The sequence below is a fragment of the Maniola jurtina genome, chromosome 26 (assembly GCF_905333055.1).
Source record: "Maniola jurtina chromosome 26, ilManJurt1.1, whole genome shotgun sequence".
NCBI classification, from domain to species: Eukaryota; Metazoa; Arthropoda; class Insecta; order Lepidoptera; family Nymphalidae; genus Maniola; species Maniola jurtina.
The window spans coordinates 4213047-4236127 of record NC_060054.1 but is presented as its reverse complement, the minus strand read 5'-3'; the positions used below and the strand labels follow the sequence as shown (position 1 = coordinate 4236127).

General features: G+C 37.4%; 3 protein-coding genes across 5 annotated transcripts in view; 2 read left to right on the top strand and 1 right to left on the bottom strand.

Annotated features, from left to right (window-relative positions):
* The window catches only part of LOC123878597 (heat shock 70 kDa protein cognate 5), a 30785-nt gene extending 15018 nt beyond the window's left edge, over positions 1 to 15767 (top strand). Inside the window, exons 15-16 of one of the 2 annotated variants that reach the window (XR_006798850.1) lie at positions 7712 to 7721; positions 15741 to 15767. The gene's annotated coding sequence lies outside the window, so the exon portion shown is untranslated. Of the gene's footprint in view, positions 1 to 4710; positions 4721 to 7711; positions 7722 to 15740 lie in introns of both variants that reach the window. The other variant, XR_006798849.1, reaches the window with a different exon arrangement.
* On the top strand, positions 2861 to 15442 carry LOC123878609 (ATP synthase subunit beta, mitochondrial-like). 2 transcript variants are annotated; one of them, XM_045925909.1, is made up of 14 exons: positions 2861 to 2957; positions 4241 to 4461; positions 5543 to 5651; positions 6511 to 6588; positions 7843 to 8025; positions 8624 to 8761; positions 9484 to 9581; positions 10071 to 10169; positions 10556 to 10714; positions 11367 to 11489; positions 12023 to 12235; positions 13612 to 13731; positions 14557 to 14628; positions 15258 to 15442. In XM_045925909.1, the coding sequence occupies exons 1-14, from the start codon at positions 2909 to 2911 to the stop codon at positions 15360 to 15362; spliced, it is 1767 nt and encodes a 588-aa protein (XP_045781865.1). In that variant the 5' UTR covers positions 2861 to 2908; the 3' UTR covers positions 15363 to 15442. The 2 variants fall into 2 exon arrangements, with proteins under 2 accessions (XP_045781865.1, XP_045781864.1); XM_045925908.1 differs by having other exon boundaries at positions 2861 to 2960.
* A 1421-nt stretch (positions 15768 to 17188) lies between the features above and the next one.
* LOC123878590 lies at positions 17189 to 23000 on the bottom strand. Its single transcript, XM_045925866.1, has 2 exons — positions 22744 to 23000; positions 17189 to 20556 (listed from the first exon to the last, which is right to left on the bottom strand). Exons 1-2 carry the CDS (start codon positions 22844 to 22846, stop codon positions 17264 to 17266), a joined length of 3396 nt encoding a protein of 1131 aa, XP_045781822.1. The 5' UTR covers positions 22847 to 23000; the 3' UTR covers positions 17189 to 17263.
* Positions 23001 to 23081: the final 81 nt, after the last annotated feature.

Genomic DNA, 23081 nt, shown 5'->3' with positions numbered 1-23081 from the left:
TAGTGATATGATTTCTATAGTTGTAGAAACTCCGTAAACTAGATTTTAGTTAGATAAGTATTAGGTGAAATTCACTGTATGTAGATTTTTTTTTAATTTGAAAAAGTACAGGACTCTTATTTTTTTAATATATATTATAAAAAAATCTAAATATTATCGATCCATATTGATAGATAGATAGATAGAACACTTTATTGCACACAAAAACACATGTAAAAGATCACAACACAGAAAGAAGAAAACAGAAAAAACAATTGTGTGCAAAGGCGGCCTTATTGCTTGGAGCAATCCTTACCAGGCAACCTTTATATATTGATGATGAATGTACATATTTTTGCGTTTTACAAATCATACAATCCTTTCTTATTGAAGTTGGTCAAGTACATATTATTGGTCATTGAAAAAGTCCTGTACATTTTTTACTTAAATAAAAATAATTTAATTGTTATTTAGTTTAAAGGACTGGTTATCCTTAAGTTGAAAATTACAATTTCGTGTAAAATATAATAAACAAAACTTGTATTTTTAAAATGTATGTCTGTCTGATTGAGTGGTAGATTTTGTGGACGTATTCTTTGGTATGGATTTTCTAATCGAAGGAGTTATTGTGCATTTAAGTAGATTTACAGGACGATAGATGTAAATCGACTATACACGATCACAGAATTCTAAGCTAATAGAATGGGTATAGTGAATACTTCTGAGAACACTCCCTCCATTTTTGCTTTGTGTCAATTGTCATGTTAAAAATACGGTTCACCTTTAAAATAAGGACTGAAAACTCTGTTTGCGGAATTCGTCTGTGTTGGTGTTAGCTGGTGGGCGTGCTCTGCCTTTTTGGAGTGTTTTTTTTTGTTAAAACTGACTGGAAAGCGCTCTAAGGGGGTGCCGTGCGTGTGTCGGCGAGCGCCGGCACAGACGGGGTCCATACTTGTATAGTTTCCTTAACTTGTTACAAATAACTATAAACTTGACATTAGCTAATTTTTGTAAAGCCAGACGAGAGAGAAAAAAAATAAGGACTATATAATCGTACTTTTGACAGACATTTGACACATAAAGTTAAAATGGCGCCTGTACAAAGAGCCATAGAGAAGAAAAGAAGAAAATGGCGCCTGACTTGGCGCGTCACTTTTTACGCAATATGTTATTCATTTTGTATGGACTATAAGCAACTCATTCCCAAGCTTTCTTAAGCATATGGACCCTGCTACCGCCAACTGACAATGAAATCATGATATGAGTAAAAGTCTAACTCCAGAAGGTCTAAAGCGCCGAGCGAATCGCGTCGCTTACGTGTTTTCCCGAGGTTTCTGGGGTTTTTTGGAGTCAGTTTTGAGGTGCAATAAAGTATATACATACATATGTATATATACATATAGACATGTGTTACTATCATACTACATACGAGTATTACTCCATTTACGTCTATCATCCAAATGGTATATTTTTGAATACGTCCACAAAATCTCAATTTTGACTGAGGCTTGTTATTTTTTTTTGTTTTGGAAAACTTGTTATTATAATGGCACGCGTTTTGATGCAAAACGTTTGCATTATAATGAATTGTTGTGAGAAAATTGTATGTGAAATTAGAATAGTGAAATATATTATTTAGAAAATTCATTAAGTTGTTTTTGTTTTATTTTTTCAAGTTTTTAACGACTTTCCTGATGCAGTACAGTGATGAGCGCTGTGGCTATTAAAATTGATATTTAGGGCCGGGGCGCATATGGCGGAGCGCAGCGCAGAGCATTTTGCAGTCAAAATATTATTGACATTATCCTCGTTGAAATAATATCCGTGCGGATATTCGCGCATCCGCGCGCAGTCCAGCGCGTGTTCACGCATTCTCTGGTACAAATTCACGCGATTAGAAAACTTCGCGGGTATGCTCTGCGCTGCGCTCCGCCATATGTGTGCCGGCCCTTATACAAGGATCTATAGGCTGGGCCAGACTTAAACAAGCCCTCCACATCTGTCTCCAACGGCGCGCGGCGGTTTACAATTATACAACAGGCGGTTTTACACAGTTGTAAACCGCCGTTGGAGACCGATGTGGAGGGCTTGTTTAAGTCAGGCCCAGCCTTATGCTGAAAGAGGTATAGGCTGAGATGACAACCGGGGTGGGACGCCCCGTACACCCGCACATCCCCCACTCTAACCCACTGGGGTTGACGTGCGGTACACCATATCCCGATTGCCATCAACCTGTCACTAACAGTCAGTTAGTTTTTGTGCAGATTTGAAGCTGCCCCACAGCGTACCGAGAATTAAAATGGACACTTGGTTTTCGACCTTCATGTTGACACCATAGTTTATAGTTGTCTTACCACTAGTTCAAACTTCAAAGACTAGTTCTGAGTACGCTCAGATCACTAAACTGATAAATTCACTTAGGCTGAGATCTATAGAGCGTACTTTGACTTTGCTCAGACTTAAGTTTCAGTTAAAACGAGACAGATTTATGCCAGTGATATAGCGCTGTCTCATTTTAACAGTGCCTTAAGTCTAAGCTAAGTCAAAGTGCGCTCTATAAATCTCAGCCTTAGACGACATCACGAACATAATTTATTTGGTACAGAAACAAAAAAGTTTTTTCTCTAAAGTTCCCTCAGGATTTTTCAAAACCGAAAGCCACGCAGACGAAGTCGCGTGTGTCATATTAAGATAATATAGTTTTTGATTTTTCGTGCAAAATGTCGAAAAAAATACACCGAGAGAACCCTCGGTGCGCGAGTCTGACTGGCACTTGGCCGGTTTTTGGTTTTGGCACAAGCTGCTTGAGACCTATTTGGTAAATTAAAAAAACAAAGAACTTGAAATTAAATTGACAACATTAATTAAAAATTAAAAAAAAACGTTCTTGCCCTTACGGTAAATATAGAATATTTATTTTCTCAAAAATATGAATAAGTGTACCGGTATTTCGAAATACCTTTATTTTAATAAAGCTTTCAGTAAGTACCTAGGAAACAATAATAGCTATTTTGGAGACCTCAATCTACTGCGCCAAAGAATTGCCAAAGAGGTTCTGGGCGCAGTGGTGTGAATGAAAGCTTTATGAACCCCTGACCCAAAAAGTGGGGTGTTATAAGTTTGACGTGTGTATCTGTGTATCTGTCTATGGCATCGTAGCTCCTAAACTAATGAACCGATTTTAATTTAGTTTTTTTCTTTGAAAGGTCGCTTGATCAAGAGTGTTCTTAGCTATAATCCAAGAAAATCGGCTCAGCCGTGTGAAAGTTATTAGCTCTTTTCTGGTTACAGTAACCTGCACTTGTCGGGGGTGTTATAAATTTGTAATTTACACTTGTATAGACGTTGGGGGTCCCTAGGTGCTAGAATGGCGACTTCACACCTGAAAGCACAGCGTTGGAGGTCCCCAAGGACAAGGTGGACCAACTACTTCTTTTATAATGTATGTCCGAGTTAATTTACAAAACGACTGAACCGATTATGACGGGACTAGCTGCCAACTAGAGAGACCAAGAGAAAACGGGGTTCTACATTTCGAATAAAAATAAAAGTACTTAGTTTACAGTAATAAAATGTAGATTATTAGAGACTAGCTGATGCCCGCGGCTTCGCCCACGTGGATTGGTCAGATCCCCTGCAGCATCAGGATTGAGGAGTTTGACTCCAATTTTTTATAAAACAATGTCGCAAAGTTCCTCTATCGATTAAAAAAGAAATGACGCAAATCGGTTCAGAAATCTCGGAGATTTCGGTGTACATAGGTTGAAAAACACAACCCCCTTTTTGAAAGTCGGTTAAAAAAGTAGCCTATGTTACTCCCTGGTCAATTCTCTACTTGTCTGTGAAAATCCCGTCAAAATCGGTTCAGCCGTTCCCAAGATTAGCCTTTTCAAACAGACAGACAGACAAAAATTTTAAAAACGTGTGATTCGGTTATAGTATCGTTCAAATAACCATATGACCTTAATATGCGGTAGTTATTTCGAAATTACAGACAGACACTCCAATTTTATTTATTAGTATATAGATAGGTACCTGTAGTACGCGACAGGTTGAATTGGTTATCGGGGAGGGTCTGCCCCGAACTCTTGCACAGCGAGAAGGCGAGCGCGGGTAAAGTGCGGCTGTGCGGGGCGTCTCCCCGCCTCATACTCCGATTGCCATCTGAACCTGTCGCGAACTATACTTATATCCAGTTGCTTATAGTCCAGTCCGTCCGTCTGTAAGTCATAGCTATTTATTTGTAACTTACCTTTTACAGATCAAAAGTTCAATCCAAAAGTGTTCATCCAGCATAAAATACAAGACCATTTGCAATGCATAGTGAGCCCATCTGACTTTGATTGCGGAAAAAATAGTAGAAAAAATAGTGTGAGCTTTATTTTTTCGAAAAACGTGAAACAAGAAAGAAATAGAGACATGTTTGTTTACAAAGCTCCTAAATTGGGAGCTTGCGCTTTTTTGAGAATACCTTCAGCGAACGTAAGTATAAGAGCCAACGCATACAGACGGAGTGAAGAGTGGAGTCGGGCTTTTTATTATAAAAAAGCTTTAGTCAATTATTTAAATATGTATATGTATATAACTAGCTGATGCCCGCGACTTCGTTCGTGTGGATGTAGTTTTTTAAAAATCCCGTGGGAACTCTTTGATTTTCCGGGATAAAAAGTGGCCTATGTGCTAATCCAGTATAATCTATCTCCATTCTAAATTTCAGCCCAATCCGTCCAGTAGTTTTAGCGTGAAGGAGTAACAAACATACACACACACACACACACACATACAAACTTTCGCCTTTATAATATTAGTGTGATATCTATTCTGTCTGCTATCTTTCCACAGCTCATCCGTTTAACCGATTTTGACAAAATTTGGTACAGGGCTAGATTGCATTCCACGGATGGAATTTGTCCCGTAAAGTCACAGAATTCCCTCGGGATTTTTAAAATCCTAAATCTACTTGAACTAAGTCGCGGGCATCATCTACGTCCAATTGAAAATTAAACAAGGCGAACACGCGGCGTTTTTGACGTGACAACGTCTTATAATTCGATAGAGCCGGCTGCACGCACGAATAAACATGACTCATGCGGCGTTACCTCGCTCTGAGGCGTTCCATGTAAGGCTTGAAGTGCAAGCGAGAGCGCGGAACGAGCGACAAAGAAGCACAATTGGCCTTTGTTGTCACGTTCAACTATCGTCAGTAAACCGACTTTACAGACAACCAATTTTAAGCGGACCGCAATGTAAATGAAGCTTAATTTAAGTTGTTAATAACTAAGTTGTGTACAACAATTGACTAAGTTTAAGTTGTTATTCTCAGACTTGGGCGCGTTTGGAACCCTCGTAGCTTTAGTTTTAAGTTACATTATTAATTTTATTACCACTACATCGTACAAATTCGACCATCAAAAGGAGTACAATTGTACATTGAATTTGACTTTTGAAAGACGTCGCGCCTCTATTTCACTCCACTCTGCCGATGAGCGTTGTGCCTAAGGCTGGACGCACATTTTTTTGCTTGTCATCGAAATTCAGAATTAAAAAAAGTTTTACAATGCAGTATAGCATTTGCAAGAATGCAGAAGAAAAGAAAGAAGGAAGTAAAGCGGGTAAAACTGGCAAACCTCCGACAGCTGCCGGTGCGGGGGCGCAGGGGAGGATTATTGCAGGTTTGGGCAAACCACTTGTTAATTATACAGGGTGTTATTAGAACAAAAACCGGCCAAGTGCGAGTCAGACTCACATAGTAGCACCTTCATACACCGGGGAGCTACAATACCTACAATACATATGATGTTGTAATGTCCTTTTGGAGGGCTGAGGTCGAACGCAATTGCTGGTTGGGGTCATCAAAAAAAAAATATAATCAGAAATGAATCTATAGAAAACCAGAGGGCTATTTGATGTCGAATTGCAGTTGCTGGTTGCGGTGACCAAAAAAAACCGGCCAAGTGCGAGTCAGACTCGCGCACCGAAGGTTCAGTACTCGGGTAATTTCTCGACATTTTGTACGATAAATCAAAAACTATCATGCAAAAAAATAAATAAAAACCTTTTTTAGAATGTACAGGTAAAGCCCTTTCAAATGATACTTCACTTGGTTTAGTTATCTTACTTTGGAAATTGAAACACATTTTAATGTTTTTTTTAATAATGTAACCAAAAATTCGCGGTTTTCGGATTTATTCCTGTATTTGTGATATTTAAGACCTACCTACCTGCCAAATTTCATGATTCTAGGACAACGGGAAGTACCCTATAGGTTTCTTGATAGACAGACAGACAGATAGACAGACGGACGGACGGACAACAAAGAGATCCTATAAGGGTTCCGTTTTTCCTTTTCAGGTACGGAGCCCTAAAAGCGCGTTTTTAAAATATTCTATACCTACCTATTTTTAAAAGCTCGCAATGTATTGCAAGTAAAACATCTGACTAACGCAAAAATACTTTACATATTTAATATATTATGTAGGAACTTGAGATCGACTGTAAAATAATGCTTTAAACGTGATTTATTTTTATTAGTTATTGGTGCCGTGGTGGATGTAAAGTTCGACAAGCATCTGCCTCCAATCCTAAATGCGCTTGAAGTCCCAGGACGAAGTAAGGTTCCATGATTTAAACTAATTTAATTCTTTATTGCACATCACACTCCACACTAATATGTGTAGGTATGTGTGTATGTGTGTGTGTGTGTGTGTGTGTGTGTGTGTGTGTGTGTGTGTGTGTGTGTGGGTGTGTGCGCGTGTGTGTGTGTGTTTGTTACTCCTTCACGCAAAAACTACTACACGGATTTGGCTGAAATTTGGAATGGCGATAGATAATAAATCCTGGATTAATACAAAGGCTACTTTTTATCCCGGAAAATCAAAGAGTTCCCACGGGATTTCAAAAAACTTAAATCCACACGGGCATCGGCTAGTTTATAATAATGTGCGTAGAGGTGACACAGCTTCTAGTGAGTTTAGACTAGAGTGTGGTGTACGTCAGGGGAGGCTAACCTCTCCAGACCTGTTCAATCTTTGCGTTGATAATCTAATTGGGGAGCTAAGTGGTACTGGCATCGGTTGCCATATTGACGGAGTTCGTTTTAATGACTTAAGCTAAGCTCATGACATGATGCTGCTTAGCGCCTTAATAATTGGTCTCCGTAAATTCGTATCGATTTGCGAAAGTTACGCCTTCAGACATGGATTAAAATACAATGTACGCAAATCAGTAATGTTGATATAATATTAATACAAAAGAAGAGTGAATAGGCAACCTCTAGACAGGCGCGCTTCATCTTAGGCTGCATCATCACCTTCTGTTTGAAGTGATTTCAGTCAAGCGCAAGCCTAATCACACTAATATTATAAAGGCGAAACTTTGTATATATGTGTGTGTGTAATGTTTGTTACTCTTTCACACAAAAACTATTGGACGGATTTGGCTGAGAATGGAGATAGGTTATACCCTGGATTAACACATAAGCTACTTTATATCCCGGAAAATTGAAGGTTTCCCACGGGATTTTTAATAATCTAAACCCATGTGGGTGACGCCGCGGGCATCATCTTCTAGTATTATATAATTAACTAGCTGATACCCGCGACTTCATTCGCGTGGATGTAGGTTTTTTAAAATTCCCGTGGGAACTCTTTGATTTTCCGGGGTAAAAAGTAGCCTATGTGCTAATCCAGGGTATAATCTATCTCCATTCTAAATTTCAGCCCAATCCATCCAGTAGTTTTTGCGTGAAGGAGTAACAAACATACACACACACACACACATACAAACTTTCTCCTTTATAATATTATATTGTGAAGACAAAAAGCTCTGTGGAAACTTTAATAAGTAGGTAATTACTTTTCGTAGCGCCTCGTCTGATCCTCGAGGTGGCCCAGCATCTAGGTGAGAACACCTGCCGTACTATCGCAATGGACGGCACTGAAGGACTGGTGCGCGGACAACCCATAGTGGACACTGGAGCTCCCATCACCATACCTGTTGGTGAACCCACTCTGGGGAGAATCATGAATGTTATTGGCGAGCCTATTGGTGAGTTTGATACCTATGGAATTAATTTCCTTCGGCGTCATTCCCACTAGACACATGGGGCTATTCAAGGGGCGGATCAACAAATTCTTAAAAGGCCGGCTAATTTTTGGCAGTTTCTTTGGTGCTGCAAATGTTCAAGGACGGTCATTTAACATTAGGTGCCCCGCCTGCTCGTTTGCTTATTATTAAGAAAAAAAATTGGTTGTCTGTAAAGTCGGTTTACTGACGATAGTTGAACGTGACAACAAAGGCCGATTGTGCTTCTTTGTCGCTCGTTCCGCGCTCTCGCTTGCACTTCAAGCCTTACATGGAACGCCTCAGAGCGAGGTAACGCCGCATGAGTCATGTTTTTTCGTGCGTGCAGCCGGCTCTATCGAATTATAAGACGTTGTCACGTCAAAAATAGTCTTCTATCACTTATATACACAAGATACACATATATAAACAAGATAAAGTTCAAACCTACGCCTCTTAATGAATGTAGTAAAATAATTGTTTTTCTGTGGCCTAGTATATTTCAAATTTCAATCTTGACTTCAATCTTGACCCTTGATCAGTATTGGGCTGGCGATGGATATGATGATAATTATGCTCATAGATGAACGAGGACCCATCGAAACTGATCAGTTTGCGTCGATTCATGCAGACGCTCCACCATTTGTGGAGATGTCCGTGGAACAGGAGATTCTGGTCACTGGCATCAAAGTTGTGGACCTTCTTGCTCCTTATGTCAAGGGTGAGACTCTATATGTTTTCCTTATACATAAAACTCCAGAGCGCCAGCAAGTCTTTTTACCCCTTTTAATACACGCTCAGACGAATCAAAAAGGGATATGTGTTCTTCCACTGTTTTTATTTAGAAAGAAAGAAGAAAGAAAGAAAATTCATTTATTCATCTTGTTAGTAGGTTAGTAGTTTTTAATAATTAATTTTTAATTTAAAAGCACATTTTTAGCTAGTCTGGTCTATACCAAGCTCAAATACTATATAGATCACTAGAAGATGCCCGCGATTCGTCCGCGTGGATGTAGGTTTTTGAAGATCCCGTGGGAATTGTTTGGTTTTCCAGGATAAAAAGTTGCCTATGTCAATTACAGGGACGCAAGCTACCTCGGCACCAAATTTCATACAAATCGGTTGAGCGGATGGGTCTTTAGGAATCCCATGGAAACTCTTTGATTTTCCGGGATAAAAAGTAACCTGGGATAAAAGCTAACTCTGTACCAAATTTCGTCAGAATCGGTTAAACTGTTGGGCCGTGAAAAGGTAGCCGACAGACACACTTTCGCATTTATAATATTAAGTATGGATTTGTCTTTGGTGAATATCTCTTGCATTTCTTCTATTCTTATTTTATACATCTCTTCTCTTTTTAGCAATACAGGCTTTTTAGAATAAGGCTTCCATCATAATTTGCCTGTACCCTTTTCAATGGTCTAGACAATAAAAAAATTCCAGGTGGTAAAATCGGTCTATTCGGTGGCGCTGGCGTCGGCAAAACTGTTCTCATCATGGAGCTGATCAACAATGTAGCTAAAGCTCATGGAGGCTTCTCTGTGAGTACCTATATTAATATTAAAAAGGCGAAAGTTTGTGTGTATGTGTGTGTGTGTATGTTTCTTACTCCTTCACGCAAAAACTACTGAAAGGATTTGGCTGTTTGGAATGTAGATAGATAATATCCTGGATAAGCACATAGGGTACTTTTTATCCCGGAAAATCAAAGAGTTCCCGCGGGATTTTGAAAAACGTAAATTCACGCGGACGAAGTCGCGGGCATCAGCTCGTTATATTATAAATGTGAAAGTGTGGATTTAGAATGGAGATAGATTATACCCTGGATTAACACATAGGGTACTTTTTATCCCGGAAAATTTAAAGAGTTTGCTCGGGATTTTGAAAAACGTAAATCCACGCGGACGAAGTCGCGGGCACAGCTAGTTTAAAATAACGAAGGGCTGGCCCTTGCGGCTAGTCTATCATTGTTTTCTAGTTGCTAGCTTCATTTTAATAGATACCTAATTGATATTCTTAATGATTTAAAGGTGTTCGCTGGTGTCGGAGAGCGGACGCGTGAAGGAAACGATTTGTACAATGAGATGAAGGTGGGAGGAGTTATCAAAGATGACTACAAGTCCTCCAAGGTATTTTAAATGCTGGTTTCTTAAAGCCATGATAAACATTTGCAAGTTCCCATTAAGTACTCACAAAATAAAACGAGCACTGGATGGAAACTAACACTTTATTAACCACCAATCTAAAAAGAGGGGTGTTATAAGTTTGACGTGTGTATCTGTGTATCTGTCTGTGGCATCGTAGCTCGTAAACTCATGAACCAATTTTAATTTAGTTTTTTTTGTTTGAAAGGTGGCTTGATCGAGAGTGTTCTTAGCTATAATCCAAGAAAATCGGTTCAGCCGTTTGAAAGTTATCAGCTCTTTTCTAGTTACTGTAACCTTCACTTGTCGGGGGTGTTAAAAATTTTTAATTTACACATGTACGGACTTATCGAAATTCTGTTATTATGTAGGTGGCGCTAGTATACGGTCAAATGAATGAGCCACCGGGTGCCAGAGCCAGAGTAGCACTCACAGGGCTGACGGTGGCTGAGCATTTCCGTGATAAAGAGGGTCAGGACGTGCTGCTATTCATTGACAACATCTTCCGTTTCACTCAGGCAGGCTCCGAGGTAAGAGTTAGACAGAGTAAACGAAAATGATAGCGCATTTTCTTGAAGAGGAGTGCCAGTGGAAATAGTATATGATAATGGACAACAATTTGTAGGTTACTCTAGAAACGAAGAGAATTGTAGAATTAATCCATTATTGTATTGGATAGCTAAACAGGCGTAACTCTGCGGAAGTATAAATACAAGGAACTACACGCTTAATTTGTTGTAATCTGCCAAAACAGTATGGTATAACGTGCAGCACTCAAAATGCAGCTCCCACCCTTCTACTACTAAAGACAAAGGAAAAGCAAGCAGTAAACACCACCAGCACACAATACCACATTAAATCTTCTAAAACTTACTCACGTACGATACATAGTACATACATAATACCTGTTTAAGTTAAGTTAGTTTTTAAGTTTTATATTTTAAATTTTATATTTTAGGTTTTTTTTTTTTTTTTTATTTTTTTTTTTAGTTTTGCATAAGCGTCATTATTTGTAATACTATGTTTATGTGTCGGTTTCAACGAATAAATTTTATTCTATTCTATTCTATTCTATTCTATTCTACGTTACACTCTAATGATGGAGCATCCTCAAGAGATGTAGACTCCACAATGCAAAGTGACTACTTTGCAATTATGTGTTATAATTGGGTCGTTTCGTAGGTGTCAGCCCTCTTAGGTCGTATTCCGTCAGCTGTGGGCTATCAACCGACCTTGGCCACTGATATGGGAACCATGCAAGAGCGCATCACTACCACCACTTCTGGATCCATCACCAGCGTTCAGGTGAGTGCTCAACAAATCCATACTTAATATTATAAATTCGAAAGTGTGTCTGTCTGTCTGCTACGTTTTCACGGCCCCAACCACTGAACCGATTTTAATGAAAGGTACAGACTTGAGATACATCCCGGGGAAGGACATAGGCTACTTTTTATCCTGGAAAATCATAGAGTTCCTACGAGATTTAAAAAAAAACGAAATCCACGAGGGCGAACCCACGGACATCCTCTATTACACTTATTATTATTAATATTTACATAATTTTTTTGATGTAACAGTTAGGTCAATTTTTCAAAAAAGATCGTATAAATATATAGCCTATGTCACCTGGACCTTTACAATGAATCGATTGACACCTCATTCATCAAAATCAGTCCAGTAGTTTAGACGCTACGGTGTGGAACACACAGAATCTGGATACAAACATACATACATAAATACATACACACATACATAGACTGCTAAAGTCATTACCCTTCCTTTTGGCTTTGCCGAAGTCGGGTAAGAAATATGATGGTGTACATTTTTGATACCAGGCGGTATACGTGCCAGCAGACGACCTTACAGACCCGGCGCCAGCAACAACGTTCGCGCATTTAGACGCCACCACGGTGCTGTCTCGAGCCATCGCGGAACTGGGCGTGTATCCCGCAGTGGACCCCCTGGACTCGACCTCAAGGGTCATGGACCCCAACATCATAGGCGCTGAACATTATGGGGTGGCGCGAGGGGTTCAGAAGATTCTGCAGGTAGGTAACCTTTCAAATTCAAATTCAAATTCAATGATTTATTCAATAAAATGTAGGTACAATATGTTGGAATAATGTCTGATGAGCCTTATACATTTTACCACTATAACTGGTGTTTGAATATTATCTTAAATTAAATACAAATAAAGTCAAGACTAAAATATTAAGTAAAGAAAGACATACATAGACTTTACACAAGCAAAGTATAAAATAATAGTTAAATAAAGATCAAAAATGTCAACATTATAAAAACCATAAAAAACATATCAATTATTATTAACAACTCAAAATATCCTTGTCTGTTAGGTAGTGCTTAATGTCATAATATATTTTGTTTTTTACACATATTTTAAAAATAATTAGACAAACAAAATAAAAATAAAAACTAGAGATATCGAAAAATCATAGGTGCTATTATTTATAAGGATTCAGTTATTCCTTAATCGAATAGAAGCATTTCTCTAATAGCCACTTATTTAAAAATGATTTTAATGTAGTTAATGGCATAACTTTGACGTGGGAAGGAAGCTGATTAAATATGCTTATTGCCATGCAATACGAGTTATTTTGGAATAAGCATAATTTTATATCAGGGTATATCAATCTGTCTTTGTGTCTCGTTGCTTTTCCAAGTGCATCTCCATGTCTGGTGAAGAGATCAGGGTTATTTTTTACAAATATGCACATTTCTTTTATATACATACAAGGTAGAGGGAGTATATTAAGGGATTTCAAAAGAGGTTTGCAACTATCCAAATAGTGAGCTCCGCATATTGCCCGTATACATTTTTTTTGTACTTTGAATGCTCTGTCTATGTCAACTGAGTTACCCCAAATTATCAGACCGTAATTAAGTACAGATGATACGTTTACCGTTATATTGCCCGTATACGTACCTTTTTTAGGGTTCCGTAATCCGTACCTCAAAAGGAAAAACGGAACCCTTATAGGATCACTTTGTTTTCCGTCTGTACGTCCGTCCATCCGTCCGTCGTGTCTGTCAAGAAAACCTATAGGTTACTTCCCGTTGACCTAGAATTATGAAATTTGGCAGGTAGGTAGGTCTTATTGCATAAGTAAAGGAATAAATTCGAAAACCGTTAATTCGTGGTTAGGTATATAATTTTAAAAAAATGTGTTTCAATTTTCAAAGTAAGAAACTATACCAAATGGGGTATCATATAAAAGGGCTGTACCTGTACATTATAAAACAGATTTGCATTACAGTTTTTGATTTATCGTGCAAAATATCGAAAAAAATATATCGGAAGTTGGCCGGTTTTTTTTGGATGTTATAAAGAAAAGTATGAAACTCCTTTAGTGCTATAACCATACGTGTAAAAATCCCTCTCAGAACATTGTTTTTCTCTTCCCAGGATTACAAGTCTCTGCAGGACATAATAGCTATCCTGGGCATGGACGAGCTGTCAGAAGATGACAAGTTGACAGTCGCTCGCGCTAGGAAGATCCAGCGGTTTCTATCGCAACCGTTCCAGGTAAGGAATTGTCCCCCAGGGGAGTCATAACATTATGACATCGATGTATAAGGATTTGCCTTTCAACAATTCCGTTCGCAAAAATACGCTTGAATCTTATGTCATTGTCATTGACTTAAAGTCAATAGACTTTTGCAAATTCTATTGACTTTTTGAGCGCGTTTTTTATCTTCGAAGGGCCTATCCATATACATCGATGCATTTTGATAATAATTAGCTGATGCCCAGCGCGTTTTTTATCTTCGAAGGGCCTATCCATATACATCGATGCATTTTGATAATTAGCTGATGCCCGCGACTTCGTCCGTGTAGATTTAGGTTTTCAAAAATCCTGCGGGAACTTTTTGATTTTCCGTATAATATTATGTCAGTAGCAGGTAGGTATGTCACTCTCCAGACTATTATCCTTATCCATGTAAAAACCAGGTCAATCCGTTGCTCCATTGCGGCGTGATTGACCCACAAACCCACAAACCAATAAACCAACAAACAAACACACTTTCGCACTTAAAACATGGGTAAGTACTAGGTAGTGATAATATGGGTAGTGATTTACTATCGCTTTTCATTCTAGGTGAGTCTAAAATAAATAATTTCCATTTCTTCCTTCGCATTAATCCTCCACTAATTCCTCTCCATTCAAAGCAGTGAAATAAAGAGCAACTTCCGAGTTTGTTGCTGACTCTTCTCAGTGGAATGTCTTTCCGAGCCGATGGTAGAGTTGACTCTTGACATACCGAACATAATTTCATAAGTGCAAAATGTTCAATATTCCATTTCATTTCATTCTCACGTAGGTAATAAAATTATGATTTGTATTCCTAGGTGGCGGAAGTGTTCACTGGACATGTTGGAAAAATGGTGAAACTGGAGGAAACTATCAAAGGTTTCAAAAGAGTAAGAAACTCTTTATTTTATACTAGATGAGGCCCGCGACTTTGTCCGCGTGGATTTAGGTTTTTGAAAAATCCCGAGGAAACTCTTTGATTTTCTCGGAATAAAAAGTAGCCTACAACTCTGTGCCTATTCTACAAAAATCTATTTTGTTATTTATAAGTACATTTCTATATCTTGGTGTACAATAAAGAATATTTTACTTTACTTTTACTTTTTACCAAATTTCATCAAAATAATATGTAGGTTAAAGTGTTGGGCTGTGAACTAGCAGACAGATATGCAGACATACTTACGCATTTTTTTATAATACAAGCATAGACTAATACGCGTCGCAACTTACAATGCGACTCGCGCGTTGATATTAGGTAGGTACTAGGTACTATACCAAAAATCTTCACGCAAGTGTCTGCAACAACTGTATACAGTTTCAACTCAATCGTATGAATAATGCGCGAATGTATACGCACCATCTTGAGAAAAGCTGCATGCCTAAAAAATCTAAGTATGCAAATTTTTACTTGGCCAGCGTGATGGACTATGTTCTAAGCTTGATGGTATTCTGAGAGGAAAACCGTGCTCCGTAGTAGGCCGACTCGATGGATTGATGATTGTTTAATTATTTTTCGCAGATCTTGGCTGGCGAGCTAGACCACATTCCAGAAGCAGCCTTCTACATGGTCGGCACCATAGAAGATGTCATCGCAAAGGCCCAAACTCTCGCGAAGAGCATTTAAATTTTACCTTTTCTCCTTTCGTCCTTGTTTTATTTTAAATGCACTTACCTAGGTACTTAAATTATAAACGTGAAATAATTCCTAAATGCAGTTTTCTTTCATTTTTATTTATTTATACTTAGGGCCGGCGCACATATGGCGGAGCGCAGCGCAGAGCATCGTTATTGTCCGCATTGAAATAATATCTAAAATCAATTGTGCATCCGAGCGCAGTCCCGCGCGTGCTCGCGCATTCTCTGGTAGAAATTCGCGTACCTAATGTTTCACGCGATTAGAAAACTTCGCTAGCATGCTCTGCGCTGCTATCCGCCATATGTGCGCCGGCCCTTAGGGTGTATGCGGACTATCAACTCAAAAAAAACCCTAATTTAAAAAAAGTATAGTACGCAACAGGTCGAGATTGCAAATCTACCATCTATGATCTGACGCTTCTTCAAATGTTGTACTCTTTGAATATGCAATCAAAGTTACCTATCGGTATCATCTCGATCCATGGAAAGAAGTTAGTATAGCGCTCTCTCTGTTACGTAATCGCATACAAATGATAGAGACAAAAAACTTAGTGGGCTACATCACATCACACTTCACACTAATATTATAAAGGAGAAAGTTTGTATGTGTGTGTGTGTGTGTGTGTGTGTATGTTTGTTACTCCTTCACGCAAAAAATACTGGACGGATTGGGCTGAAATTTAGAATGGAGATAGATTATACCCTGGATTAGCACATAGGCTACTTTTTATCCCGGAAAATCAAAGAGTTCCCACGGGAATTTTAAAAACCTACATCCGCGCGAACGAAGTCGTGGGTATCAGCTAGTAGACGTATAATACTCGTGGGCTGTAACCATTTTACCAGAGAGCTACCAGCTAATCACACTATCCTATCTTTTCAAAAAACATTCGGAATTCAATTCGATAATGTTTACAAAAGACATTCGAAATGGACTTCGTCTGTGTAGGTGTTAGCTGGCGGGCGTGCTCTGCCTTTTTGGAGTGTTTTTTTTTTTGTTAAAACTGACTGGAAAGCGCTCTAAGGGGGTGCCGTGCGTGTGTCGGCGAGCGCCGGCACAGACGGGGTCCATACTTGTATAGTTTAGCTAACTTGTTACAAATAACTACAAACTTGACATTGGCTAATCATTGTAAAAGCCAGACGAGAGAGAAAAAAAAAAAAAAACTAATCACAAATTTCTTTTCAGAAAACATTCGAAATTCAATTCAAAAATGTTTACAAAAGACATTCGAAATACAATTTGAAAATGTTTTCGAAAACATTCGAAATTCGAAGAAAACATAGATTCGTTTGCGATTGATTGGTGACTCGAACTGGCTTAACGGCCGCTGATATTTTTGTCTCTATCATTTGTATGGGGTTTCTTAACAGAGAGAGAGAGAGAGAGAGAGAGAGCTATATTAACTTCTTTCCGCGGATAGAATATATCAGAGTGAACTGCTTCTTTTTTAACCCCCGACTCAAAAAGAGGGGTGTTATAAGTTTGACGTGTGTATCTGTATCTGTGTATCTGTGTGTCAGTGTATCTGTCTCTGGCATCGTAGCTCCTAATGAACCGATTTTAATTTAGTTTTTTTTTTTTTGTTTGAAAGGTGGCTTGATCGAGAGTGTTCTTAGCTATAATCCAAGAAAATCGGTTCAGCCGTTTGAAAAAGTTATCAGCTCTTTTCTAGTTAATGTAACCTTCACTTGTCGGGAGTGTTATTAATTTTTAATTTACACTTGTCAAGCAAAACTTACCCAGTAAAAAGCCTGAGCTACAAAATATATAAGTAACTAGCTATTTAAAAACATTATAAAATAATTCAGATATTATCTATCGAGCATTTTATTCACAGATTTTGAGACAGCAATATTTTTTTAAAATTATTATATTTCTTCACGTAGTTATATTGTAGATTCACGCACGATTCTGGACGGGGATATTTTTTTGGGCATTCCTAAGCAAGGTTTGCCCGTATTGGACCGTACTGGGTGAACAGGGAGCTTACATCCTTCTTTAGGACACGCAAAAGGCTGTTTCTTCTCTACCTTCGGAACAGGCCAGGAGGGTATCGGTACCCAAGGATTGAAGTCTCTAGCGCACACGATATCATCCATTTCATCGTCTTTGTATTTAATACTAAAAAAACCCAAAATATGGCTGAGATGCTTCAATTTTTTAAAAGCAATCTCTTTAGCCAAGGATATGTAAGTGTAAATCTGATCGTATCGCGTAGTACAAGGGATGGAAACGTCAAGGTTCGATCTAACAATTGAATGTAGAAAGAAGGGCACAAATTTCGCGCAAGGATCCTTTTTCTTAGGTGGTTTGCACGGGTCTGGACATTTGTGTTTCTCTTTCTCTTTAGGTTTGGGCTGACAAGGTGATGGATGCATGGTGGTTTTCGGTTTACTCCTATCTAACGGTGTTAAGCAAGGGGGCTTTTTCGCTACTTCGGTTTCCATTTTAACAGACCTTATTGATTCCAAGCGATTTCGTTCCCTAACCCTCCTTAATAGAACTGAAAGAGGAGTAGTTTCATTTGAAAGTGCATCTACATTCTTAATGTCAGAAGCTTCTACTCTCTCTTCTCTTCTCGGCTGCTGTTGGATACTCTCTTCTCTAAATTCTTCTAGTTTGGGTTTTGGCTCTAGGTGGATATCTACTTGAATATTGTGTAATTTTGCTTCTGGTTGAATAAGTTCTTCTTTAACATCTCGCTTTGGCTGTATAAGAATATGTGTAATACGCTCTTTCTCATCAAAATGATACTCAGATTTACTGAAAGTTTCTTTTGAATTTCCTGAAAAATCTGAAAGCTGCGGAAACGTTGAATAATATGATATGCTTTGAGACATAAGATTTTCGGTAGTTGACTGATCTGTATTATCGCTGCATGTAGTTTTAGTATCAAACACTCCAGTATACGTGAGATTACTATCAGTAACAATATATTCGACTTGTTGAATGCCAACGCCCATGAAAGAATTGAGATGGCTCGTTGGAAAGTATTCATCGGGGTCTTGATGTGCAGATATAGCAGTATCTGTCCGTGTTTCATCAAATGGCTTATACTGTCCTTGATCAGATTCACTTTGTATAGGATTTCCAAAAGGATCTGTTGGCGTTGGCGTTGACGTTGTCAGTAAAGTTTGCGTGGAATTTTCAATTGGATACTCTCCCATTGTAGATGAAGGCTTAGCAGGTTGAGTGCTGGTTTCCACGGTAGGAAACTCACGTGGCACAAAATTAGGACTCATATTTTCAAATGCTTCCTGTTGTGCCATCAGCACATTTTTGTATTCAAGTAATTTTGCGACATCAGATTCAGTTATAGTGGGCGCCTCTGTTGATTTTAAACTAGCATCAACTTCTGTTAATGGTTCAACGGCATTAGTTGAGCCAACTTTACGGTCTTCAGGTCCTCCTTCTTCAAGTTCTTTCACTACAGTGTTTAAGGCATTTTCTTGGATGTTTTCTGTTTCTTCTTCTCTTTTTAGTATAACATCTTCATTCATTGGGGCATTAATTTCAGTTTCACCTATAATCCCATCAGTAGAAGAATTCTGCACCGGGGCCTCATCTAGTTGTACTTCTTTCAGTATAATATTCTCTTTAGTGACATATTGATAAAAAGGAATTGCTTGCATGTCATATGGATCCAAAACAGCAGGAATTTCGAGTAGAAGATTCTTAGCACCGTCGGGTGAATATTTTCTGTCAAATTCATTTTTATAATCTCTCGTGTCAGTAGTAATTAAGGGAACTGTATCTAAATGAAATGGGTGAAAATGATCCAATTTCATTTCATTATCTGTTAAACCTTTTATTTCATTACGTAGAATTTGTTCAAGATGTGTGTCCGAAATGTCAAAAACAATATTGTTATTGTCTTTTGTTTTTTCTTGTAATATTTGGCTGAAATATTTTTGATAAAAATCATCCTTTGGTAAATTAAATTTCAGCGAATTTACTTGGGAAATGTTCTTCAACTCTTTAAGTAAAATTTGATCAACATCACCATCTGGCTTTCCTAGGCATTTCTTTGCTAACTCATCTAAGTTAACTTGCTCTGGTTGCCCAGGAAAATTGTCTAGCTTGGGTTCCCCTATAGATAAGTTGGGGTTGGGGTCATGGCCAAGAATTTTAGGAGAAACATTGAATCCATCAAATTTAGCAACGCCAGCTTCAACGTGTGGTATTTCGTCAATTTGGTCAATTTTCTGAGCTAGCTTTTCTTCTTCTATTTTTTCTGTAGTGGCTTGAACATTAGTGTTTTGTTTTTGTTCCGAAAGTCTTTGAGTAGGATTACCTTTAGCAATATTATATGTATGCTGAGCTAATTTTTCTTTTTCTAATTCTGCTGCAATATCTCTATCTTCATCTTTTTGTAGTGCTTCTGATACTGACAAAGTAGGGTTAGAGTTTTTAATTTCTACTGTACTAATATCGACCAATGGTGTCTTGTCGATGTGAACGATATGGTGAGCAAGTTTCTCTTGTTCTGTTTTTGCTACAGTAGCTTGCAGTTCAACTTTTTGTAGAGTTTCTTCTTCTTTTGGAGCGTTTATGTCTTTAACATGTGGTGTCTTGTCAATATGGACAATATTATGAGCTATCTTTTCATCATCTCCAAAGTTGCCCGTGGTTGCTTGAATGTTAGTATCTTGCAGCAATTCTGAAACTTTTGAAGTACCTAGCTCTTCAACTTTGGCTCCATTAGATTGTGGAGTCCTGTCAATTTGGACAGTATTATGGGTTAACTTTTGTGACTCTTCTGTGTTTGAGTCCACGATAGTGTTTTCTAGTAATCCGATGTTAGTAACTTTAGCTCCATCAGTTTCAACATGTAATGTCTTGTCAGTATGAATAATATCGTGAGCTAGCTTTACTTCTTCTACTTTTGCTGCAACTGCCTGAACTTCGGCATTTCGCAGTTCATCCTCCTTAACTTTTTGTTCAATTTTATCATTTTCAAAAATTGATGATTTGTTTTTATCTTCAATGTTATAAAGCCTGACTTTTTCTTTTGACAGCAATTCAGGTGTTGTATCTTTTTCATGTAGTATCGGTGTTTTTTCGGGAAAGCATTGGTCGATTATAGCCTTCCGTCTTGCACTACTATCATCATCCTTGGACCCCGAGTCAGTGCTTTTATATTTTTTGTGTGTTGTCTTACTGAAATAATCGATAGAACCTGAAATATTCAGATAAGTAGTGTTAGCAAAAATAATAATTTACTTCTTTTATAATTTGACATCTTGCTGCATAAATGAGATTTTCCTGCGATAAAGATGAATAATTTTGATTCAGTCTATAATGGAAATTCAAAAAAAAAAAAATCAAAATTCAAAATGTTTTTATTCAATTAGACTTTTACAAGTTCTTTCGAATCGTCAAAAGCATCTACCACTGGTTCGGAATGCCTTTCCTACCGAGAAGAACCAGCAAGAAACTCGGCGGTTGCTCTTTTCAATGATTTGATATACAATATTATGCCATGTATACAAGCAATTGAAGTCCTGCGCATTGCTGGAGCGAATCGAAGTTCAAATCCACGCTTTTTTATCATTTACATAATCTTCGATAGTATAATATGCTTTTCTCAGGAGCATATTTTTAATAGATTTTTTGAACCTGTGTAAAGGCAAGTCCAAAATTGACTGAGGAATTTTGTTATTTTATTTATTTATTTTTGGATTAACAAACGGTAGCACACAAGCGGTAAAAAACAGTAATAATATAGATATAGTAATATTATATGTGCTACCCACTACGTCAACCACATATTATTAATTATACTTTACTACATAGTTACATCTATAAATTAATATTAGTGTTGTAATTAAAAATATATTAGTTAATTTATCGTCTATATTCTAATTATCCTACAGCCTTAGTTTAATATAGTATTATTATTTTTAAGAGAATCTATGACCAGCTTCTTGAAAGAGCCCACGCGAGTCGAAAAGATATCAATATTACCAAAGCATGCATTATATGACTGTGTCATTCTCCATAGTGGTGAGCGTTTGCCAGAATTTGTACGACATTTTATAATAGCAAAAAGTTTATGCGTCTGATTACTACGTACATGACTTCTAACTGGTACTTTATAGCAGAGTTTACGAGTTAAGGGAATACAATCGTATTTGTTATGACACAGATCAAATAAGAGCATAGCTTCAAGTTGTTTGCGCCTCGACTGTAAGTCTAGTATATTATATTTTAAAAGAAGTTGGTCATAGGGAAGGTATCCTCTTGTGCATTTATAGTGCATCCTCCGTAAAAATTTTTTTTGTATAGTTTCTAATCTCTTAACATATTTATCGTAATAGGGATTCCAAATACAAACAGCATATTCCAGTTGAGCGCGAACAAGCGATTTATACAAATGTAGATAGGTAGCAACTCTCTTGAAATTAGTACCGGTCCGCATTATAAATCCATACATTTTATATGCTTTATTCACAATATTTTGTACATGCGTGTCTAAATGTAACTTACTATCCAATGTTATTCCTAGATCTTTAATATCACTAACCTTCTCTAGAGCCTCTCCACAGAGCGAATATGTATAGTAGCTAGCGGATTTCTTTTTTGTAAAAGTAATATGCTTACATTTATTTAAGCTTAGATTAAGTTTATTTTGTGAACAATATATAGTAAATCTATTTAAATCAGCTTGAAGATGGTCATGATTATCTCGTAGTTCAATTGTTTTAAATATTTTAAGATCATCTGCATATAGTAGGAAATTACTATGCTTAAAGCATTCATGAATATCGTTTATGAATAAAATAAATAAAAGAGGTCCAAGAATTGATCCTTGAGGAACTCCAGAAGTAATCATAACCAATTTAGATTCATGACCACTGATAATAACTCTTTGAGTACGACCTGATATGTATGATTTAAACCATCGCCAAAGATCACCACGTATACCGTTATAAGCTAATTTTTCTAATAAGCGTTTATGATCTACCCTATCAAAAGCTTTTTGAAAGTCCGTATAAATGCAGTCTGTTTGTCTGTTGTTATCTAAATCTTCAAATAACTGTTATAGAAGATTATACCCATTCCCACAAATGACTTTTGGACCTTCCTGAGACGGAGCGAAGGAGTCGCAAGCCTGTTACGGTGTCTAGTCAGCCTGTTGTGTAGATCGCCAACCTTCTTGTAACTAAGAATATTTTGTCTTACAAAAATTATGTTGTTGTAAATAAATGGAAATGGGAAGAACCTAAGATAGACTTGGATTCAATTTCTGGCTAGGGTTATTTTTAATTATAATCTGAAATCCGAATCTCGATACCTACTAACTATCTACTCTACTCTACTACTCTTATCAACATTAGAAAAACAAGGTCCATGAATTACTTACACTTATCTATATCTTTTTTTACTGTTTTAGTTTCTTTTAATAATTTCGGTAAAAATGCAGTAGCGTAAAGTTGCTTCAGTTTCGTCAGTTTCATTCGCAACATATTCAAAATACCAAATCGTAATTAGATGAGAATTCTAGATTATTTTGTATGGAAAATAAAATCACTTAAATTTGGCCATGTATATTGGATTTTTTTGTAAGATATTGATTATAGAAGATTTCTTTCTTTTTATTCTTCTTTCTATTTTATTGACAGCAATTTAAGATTTTTAAAATGAAGTTGGCCAGTATTATTTTACTGTACCTAGGTCTTTTTAGAAAAAGACTAAGTATTA